This window comes from Lolium rigidum, chromosome 3 (genome assembly GCF_022539505.1).
Source record: "Lolium rigidum isolate FL_2022 chromosome 3, APGP_CSIRO_Lrig_0.1, whole genome shotgun sequence".
Taxonomy (NCBI): Eukaryota; Viridiplantae; Streptophyta; class Magnoliopsida; order Poales; family Poaceae; genus Lolium; species Lolium rigidum.
The window spans coordinates 62,700,437-62,708,999 of NC_061510.1; the positions used below are offsets into that span (position 1 = coordinate 62,700,437).

Genomic DNA, 8,563 nt, shown 5'->3' on the forward strand with positions numbered 1-8,563 from the left:
TTTTGAAGTTGTAAACAAAACAAAAGTGCAGCAAGAAAGTAAAAGAAACAAAAGAAATCATTTTTAGTTTTCAAGGTTTTTGTTTGAAAAAAAAAGCAAAACGCGAGAAACTAGAAAATAGAAATCTTTTTGGGTTTTTGAATTTTTCGTATGAAAGAAAACCAAATACAACAACTAAAAAGGAGAAATCTTTCCACCATCAGTAGCGAACAGGTCGCTGCTCTCCGTGAACTCTGAGCACGTGCCCGGGAGTGGCTTGCGCTGGCGACCCTGCGGTCAACCCGCCACCACTTGCAGGCCTACTAATTAATAAGCGGTGAGCTGGAGAGGGTTTACTCACATTCAATAATAGATACGATTTGAGCCTTTATTGTGATGTGACTGCCCTATATACAGTACAGTGTAATCTGACGATTAATTAATTCCCAAATAAACCGAAAGATAGAAATTAAAACATTTATCTCGTCATTATGAAGGAAATGAAAATATTCATCTTCTTCCATAAGGATAGATCCCACCATAAATATGGCAGCACGTACGAGAATTATGTGTGACCACCACGAACTTGGTGTTCGATGGCAGCAACGGCGACGCGGCAGATCGCGTTCATCCTCTCGCTGGTCGCCGCCTCCGCCCATGTCGCCATAGGCACTACGCCCGTCATCAACGCCACATGTGCCGCGGTCTCCCACAACTCCACCAAGCATACCGAGTACGCCTACTGTGTGGGTGCCCTCTCGGCGGACCCGGCGGCTTCGTCCGCCACCGACGCCCGCGAGCTAGCGGCCGCTGCGGTGAACCTCACCGTCGCCAACATCACAGACACCAAGCACATCATCTCCGACCTCCTCATGAATCTCGGAGGATGTCTCCAATATTACGGAGAGATGAACGACATTATGTCCCGCGTGCTTGACGACATCCGCGCTGGGCTCGTCGCCGAAGCCTCCAAGAAGCTCTTGGGAATGGCCGACGATGACTTGGGCAGTATGTGCGACCTCATCTTAGTAGAGGGATATGCCAAGAGGGACCCTATACGTCTGGAGAACCAGAACGTCTACCTCGTGTCTGCCATGGCATCCGACATCACGGAGCTGCTGCTGCGCTCACAAGCATTACCACCAGAAGTTTCAAACTGAATGTATGCGTATTGTCTTCCTCCAGTTTTAATAATTATGTTTGTGATTTGTAACTTTTTTTTGAGTTGGTCCAAAGAGGATATGACAAATCCTCGCTGCTCATGAAGTCAAACAGATCTGTCTTTCGCATTGATTTATTTCAGAATTACAGGGACACGCCCCCTGGTTTCATTAAAAACACAACCACAACTATGACATGTTTTTTAGTTGAGCTCGTCCGTTAAATACAAGAAGGTAGAAACACCAGAAAAAATATACGATTTTACAGTTTCTAGAACTGAAGCATATGTGCTCGCTGAATGAGTAACTCAGAGGTAATCTCCGGTCGCCAACAATCAATAGCCTATCAGTGACAGGTTCAAAAGGCCCATTGCTGACTGGCACAGCGCCCTATATTAGTGACGCGCAAGAGTGATGCATGTCACTGGTTGCGATCGCCGATAATAATAATAAAAAGAGTTTTCCACGAATATTCCAGATAGCACAATAATATGATATACAAATAAAATACATTTTCCACGGATATTTCATATAGCACAATAAGATATTGTACCAATGATACGTTCACATCACCCAATGTGACATAATATTTGTACAACTAACACAATGGTATAAGAACTTGCAATCGATCATAGACAACAAAGAGTAGTTTGTTATGTAGCAAGAAGCTTGAACTCCAAAGAACGGCACCACCATGTACATGTGTTGTTCATATGCATAGCTGCAAGTTCCTTTCACTCTTCTACATTTCCACCATCTTGTTGAGGTGCAAATTCTTTCATTACGTCTTCTTTGTATGGACCTAAATGGCGCAGGACACTGATGATGTGCTTAACCTGATACAAACAAAGAAATCATGTTCATATAAAAAAATCATGTTGCATTTACCAAATAAGCGAAAGGATAGCATTCACATGTCTCTGATTTAGCATAGTGGCATACTGTGAGGATTATCTTACTTCAGCTACGCTGCTATACAATCAATGTCAAGGAAAAAATGGAATTCAATCATTACAGATTGCACAGCTCAATGTCTTGGCTACTAATTAAAATTTTACAATAGATTGGTGAAAAGAATCCCATAAAGAAGTTTCCATTTATTCTTCGGATAAGTAAATAAAAAACTTCTCCAAAACATGCTTTTAGTCAGTTTATCATTGGCAGCCAAGGAATTAAAAGTCATAAAGTACAAAAGAACATTAGTTTAAGATTAATTGATCCAGTTATAAACCTGTGTTCCATATGCTTGTCTAGCAGCCATGGAAGGTAAAAACAAAAAAATAGCGAATGTTAGTATGTGCTTAAAATGACAGGAACCTTTTATTTCCCATAGTAAACTTGTGGTCCTTATTCCTCTCCTCACCCCAATCCATGACCACGGGTTCATAGAATACAACGTGACCATGACAAAAGTAGAAACATTGTTCTCAAGTGCATCAACCTAATCAAGCACATGGTAAGAGTTCGGTGTCTAGAATAGTAATGCTAACTAGAACATTGGGCATGCAAATGTGAACTACGGGTTCACGAAATGGAGATAGAGAAAAAGTATTGGTAAAAATGATTCAATAAATCACGAAAGAAAATGCCACCTGATACATAAATTGCGACTTTTGAAGTGGTAGGCATACCATTTGAATTACTCAATGTAATCCTTGGGAAGGAAACAGGGAAAATGATGCAAAGCCAACATATATTTTACACGGTACTAACATCAAGTTATGGAGCAAAGGAATTATTTTTAATTTACAGGAGATGAAAAATAAAGGTACTTAGTAGTTAAACTGCCATCATCAGAGTGTTACAGCAGAGGAAAACTAAAAAATCCTACCAGGTGAATGAGAACACATGCTTCATTGCAGCCCTTGGGGAGATTTACCATTGAGTCTCCTTGCCAGAGAAGGAGCGGCAGTGTTAGCACATATCCATACAAAATTAATAGTGGGGAATGAATTATCAAGAAACATACGCAGGCGATAGTTTCAAGCGGATGTAAGTGGCAGAATCTGATTTGTTGTTCCTTTGTTACCACGGGGTGTCAGATGGTACAATCACGCTGGTTGCCTCAATGGATCCAATATGCAAGGAGAAATAGCGGATGAAGAACACAATGGCTCAAATCCACACAACACCACCCTGATAGCGGGAGTAGCATGTCGGCTGGAGGCAAAACGCCGGCGGATGTCCGAAACGGATCAAGCCCTGTTCGGCAAGCTCGAGGTCCAGGGGGCAGATGCGGCGGCTGTATAGCGGAGGAACCCTATCGAGATAAGAAAAGAACGCCTCGCGAGAGAGCTACGCGGCGTGTTCGCGGAAGAACCGCTTTGGTCGTGGCTGAACTAAGCAGGCACATACTTGGCCTTGTTAAAAAAAAAGCAGGCACGTACCTGGCTAACTGTTTTACGTGCAATCTGCATTTGCACGTAGATTCAGATTCAGTACTTCCTAAAAACCTGGCTGGACGCTGCTAGTCACATACCTACATCAAACATAGTGGAGAACCGTCGGAGAGGAAATAAAAGAAAATGAAGGAAACTTGGCTTCATGCATCTACTCCGTATCAAAATCTTTGTTCCTTCTTTTATCTCAAGCTCGCGTCGTCAAGATTTTCGTGGATTCACGGTTTCGTGTGGTATTTTTTTTTAGATGAGCCACGTCTGATATGCTCGTCCTCAAAATGTTAGCCAACTTAATAAAATAAAAAGTATTTGTCTAGTGACAGGTATTTATAAATGCATGTCGCTAACACATTTGACCTTTCGGCTAGTGACAGGCTTTTTTATGCGCCTGTCACTAGTGTTTGTACTAGTGACAAGCTTAACTTTGCCTGTCACTAAACGCATAGCGCCTATAAGCGTTTCTACAGTAGTGAATCCCACGATGTATATGGACAACCATATGAGGCATTTTTTTTGGCTTATGGTGTGGTTTTTTTCTAACATTAACAAATAACCTGAGGAGCTAAATACAATATTGTAAAGCGAAGGCATGGGTGCATTGCTAGAAAATGTAAGAGAATGGGAAGAAGGAACTACTTACGGGAAAACATGAGACATAACAACAAAGCATTACGTGGATTCAACAATTGATTCAAACTGCACATATCGTGTTGTTGTCTATCAATTTACTTCTCCGTGAAGTACATGGAATCCTGGAAATGAAGTGGCTCGTTTCCCCAAGAGGTCCATCCAGAACCCAACTCTCTTGCAAAAAGCTCAATGCACCTTGGAGGTTTAGAACCAGGAATAAATTCGGAAAGTATTTCTTTTGCAGGTTAAGGATTGACGACAAACCATATCACACTATAAGAAGAGCCCCATCACGTCAGTAATAGAAATATGCTTCATTGCAAATAATAAAATCTATTAATTAGCTAATTAATGGGATAGACAGTGGCAAACCACAGTAAGGATACTCTGAAGGGGAGGTTTCCTTGAGTGTGCACCCGGGACACTCATAATTACTTGGCTAGCTTGCAGAAACTTAAAATTTGATCCTGGTTCAGCTTCTCTATTCTGCAGGAAGAAAACCAACAGAACAAAATATATCAAGTTCAGGTTAGATACTGCCGATCAAATATTGCATTCAAGAGAATGGCAAATAATTTAGACGAAAGAACTCACAACATTTATGTAGCCAAGAAGAAGACACTCATAAGGCCTGTGATGGAACAAGTCCAAATCACCAATGAGTGAACCATCGGACTTCACCTATGATTTTTTAAAGTTACAAAATATATCAATTACTGTTGAAAGATAGAAGGTGTGGCACATGAGTATTAGCTTCAAACCTTCAGCCAATAAAACTCAGTGGGATCTTTAACTCCCCAAGATGGAAGCAATTCATCCTCAACAAATCTTCGCAATTTCTCCCGATTTGTAATCCACAGAACTAGAAGAGCTCCAGCTGGATCAGCAAGTTCTTGAACTGGAAGATACAACAAATATCTGTTGGGAAGTGTAGGATACCTAGGACATAAATCGTTGAATAAATGAATTTCCAATTCATAGAGATTCCTAGCTGAAAATATAAAAATGGGACTACTACACTTAAAAAGATGGCAACTTAATCGCGAAGATGGATTCGTCTTAGTCCAAGATAATTTAGTTTTCTTTAAATCAGGGTTTATTGTAGGAGACATGACATCAACATGGTTCATGGCCTGTGTATAATAAATACCTGTAAATCATAGGAGACCACAAAAGATTTGCTTCTTACTCTTCCAAAAACAAACTTCAAGAACCAACTAATGATTTAGGATATTAGGTCAGATATTACATAGCTATGCTAACGTTCAAGCATAGTTTCTAGAGTTTAACAAGTTAGTTAGAAAAGAAAAGTGGAAAGTTAAAATGCAGTGTAATTTAATTAAAGCAACACAGCTAAACAAAAACGACAAATACTGGAAAGTCAGCCACCAATAAGTCCGATCATAAAAATCTAAAGTACTGCCTACTTGGCAGAGGAAGAAAAATAGAAGTGTTAACTTACGCTTCTTTCTGACGAACACATCCATTCTCCCAAGGTGGGTCAATAACTATAAGGTTGTAACCATCATTCGAATTATCTGGAGAAAAAAGACATCATTAACAAAATAAACGAATTAAGTGCATGTGCTAATACAACTATAACAAGTACATCAAGATCTATACGGCGTATTAAGACATTTCTTATGCTACATTGAACATACCAGGAATGAGATCACGAACATGTTTGAAGTCAGTCTTCAGTTTAGGTACCATCAGAATCATGCAAAACAATCAGATTAAGGGTGGATTGTTCACTTACATGAAAATAAATGAGAAAACTGCAGTAACGAATGATAATATTAACTCACCATCAGGAAGCAACCTCCTTTTGGTAAAATATAGAGTCTACTCTGAAATTCTCCTTCCGACTCATCATTTTCTTCAATACTGATTATCTTATTAAACAACGTACTGGACCTCCTTTGGACATGGCACGGACCTAAAACACGACAGAGAAGCCAAAACCATTTTAGTTGCACGCTTAACACCATAGATACCTATAAGCATGGTCACCAGAAGTAGTCATACATTTTTGGTATGATCGTGTTACCTGCCTCGCCCTGACCATGGGGCTTCTGAAAGCAAATAGTCAGCTCACAAAGAGGTGCTCGCCATGAGCTCCCAAGCTCAACAAAATTGTTCTCCGAACTAGTTTGAACATCTTGCCTGCATTCATCTCCCTTGATCATCCCCGGTAGGAACTCCAGTAGATCTTTCGCCTCAAGGAGTGATTTGTGCGCACTAATCAGCAAAGCCCTTGCTTCCTATCAAATGGAGGACCACAAGAGATCCAAACATTACATCAAATGGGCTGTAAAACACTATTCAGCCTATTTCCCCACAAATTTGACATAGGCATAGTGCCATACTCCTACTGTTACTGTTTCACGAACATCCTAACAAGTCAACAAATGTTAATGACAGAATAACAGATATTCTCTAGAAATTTCTAACAATGGCACATCCCGATTTTCAAGTTTTCTGATGACACAGCTAACCCTTCGGCACACCGGTTTTTCTCCTTAACCGTCATTACTCTGTATGAGTAAAATGTGAAGTTCTTGTCACTAATGAGGAATGGATAGACCACAACGTCTTTACTGATTCATCTCCTACCCAATTTACAATGATATGAAAGAAACAGCAGTAAACTAATCTCTCTATTTTTGCGAGAAGCAGTAAAGTAATCCAAACTAATGCAGCAACATCTTCACCTGATGCCGCGCTTCCGCGATCCGCTCCACGGCATTGAGTTCCCGGGGCTTCGGCTGGCGCTTCCGCTTGCGCTTCTTCCGCTCCGGAGACGGCGCCGTCCGCTCGCCCTGCGCGTCGCCTCCCTGATTCGACGGGCCGAAGCTTCGGGAGTAGTACGCAGAGGGGACGAGGCGGAAGCGCCTGTAGGATTCGTTGAGCAGGCGCACCGGGTCCAAGAAGGCAGCGCGGGAGGCTGTGAGGCGGTAGATTCCCGTGGCGTCTAGCGACCGGAGCTCATCGGAGACGCTCATCGGAGTGGCGGCGCCGCCGCTGCGAAAGGGTTTGGATCGGGACCGAGAGTGTAGGCAGGGTAGGGGTTTAATCCAGAGGCGGGACCACTAGTCAGCGATACGAGTCGTCAGAGTATTTCGTGCTTGTTAGCACTTAGCAGCAAGTACGGGCAAGGCCTGCCCCTAAACGGGCCTAGCCTAGAACGGCACGCAGCGGCCCGTTTATAAGAGGGCCGTGCCATGCCAGTGCGTGCCGAGCCACAACACACCTGGTTACTACACCTGTCATAATATAAGCAAGTTAGAGCATCTCTAACAGAGCCCCTATTTATCGGAACCGAATAAATTGAGTTCAGTCTCCCGAAAAATGAATTGCGACCGATTTTAGGCACAGCACAGAACAGAAACCGAAAACGCAAACCGAACTCACGAAAATCAAACATCGCAGAAAATCGATACTCGCGATTGCAGTCGATTTTATCTGGTCAAGCTTAATTGTTCATAATTTACAATAGTAGTGGCAAAATACATCCGCATTGGACCTACATTACGTACTACGGACCTAATTAGACAAGAAATTTAGGTACCCGGAGACTATACTATCACCGGGGCGTCGGTGGAGGGTTTATGGTCGCCGGGGGTTGCTAGGCCACGACGAGCGCCGCCACCTCGATGGCCGCCGCCTCGGAGGTGCTCCCGCAGAGGAGAGGCGGTCCGTCGGCGTCATCGTCTCCACGCGGGGGCAACGGCGGGCTGCACGCGCCATCAGCGCGGGGGGGGGGGGGGGGGCTCCGCTTCCCCCTGCGCAGCCGCAGCCGCCTCCGCGCGCGCTTGAAGGCGTTGCATTAGCTCCGGCCACTTGCGGCCGGCCCGCTTCCATACGCCATCGGAGCGTGACCGCCTGGCGTGCTCCGGCTCCGCCCGTACGCCCGGCGGACGCCGACTTGACCTTCCGCCGCCGGAACGGCTACCGCCCCTACCCACGCGTCTTGCACGCGTCATTTCGGACGGCGGGGTGGTGGCCGTAGCGGCGGAGCGGCGTCGGAGGACCCGGGATTGCTCGTCGGAGCGGAGGCAGGCTGCGGCGGCGGGAGAGGAGCGGCGGGAGGGGAGTAGGGTTTCCGAACCGAACTCCCCTCCGCGAACCCTTTTAATAGGGACCGAGGGGCCGTGCGGGGAGTTTCTCGGGCCCCTGAACTTCCGATTCGGGCCGGCCCATGTATTCGGGCGCTGATCTGCGCGCGTTTCGGCCCGAACCCGTAAATCCACCGGAAAAGTTCGGTTCCGGCGGGATTTACGGGCTCTGTTAGAGATGCTCTTAAAGAAGCCTGACGGGCTGCTCACAGAAGATAGACAAGAGATGGCCGAGCTAACAAGTAATTTCTATGAGCACTTGTACACCTCGGAGGGG

The 8,563-nt window shown here is 44.4% G+C and overlaps 1 protein-coding gene across 6 annotated transcripts; it reads right to left on the reverse strand.

The window, feature by feature from the left end:
• Positions 1–1,631: 1,631 nt before the first annotated feature.
• LOC124701690 (methyltransferase-like protein 2) lies at positions 1,632–7,215 on the reverse strand. Of its 6 annotated transcripts, none has more exons than XM_047233786.1 (11): positions 6,883–7,215; positions 6,219–6,432; positions 5,977–6,107; positions 5,830–5,863; positions 5,631–5,706; positions 4,930–5,107; positions 4,763–4,849; positions 4,555–4,654; positions 4,179–4,403; positions 2,971–3,026; positions 1,632–1,975 (listed from the first exon to the last, which is right to left on the reverse strand). In XM_047233786.1, the coding sequence occupies exons 1-9, from the start codon at positions 7,171–7,173 to the stop codon at positions 4,264–4,266; spliced, it is 1,251 nt and encodes a 416-aa protein (XP_047089742.1). In that variant the 5' UTR covers positions 7,174–7,215; the 3' UTR covers positions 1,632–1,975; positions 2,971–3,026; positions 4,179–4,263. The 6 variants fall into 6 exon arrangements, with proteins under 6 accessions (XP_047089742.1, XP_047089741.1, XP_047089743.1 ...); XM_047233785.1 differs by having other exon boundaries at positions 3,169–4,403; XM_047233787.1 differs by lacking the exon at positions 2,971–3,026 and having other exon boundaries at positions 4,930–5,086.
• Between the last annotated feature and the right edge of the window lie 1,348 nt (positions 7,216–8,563).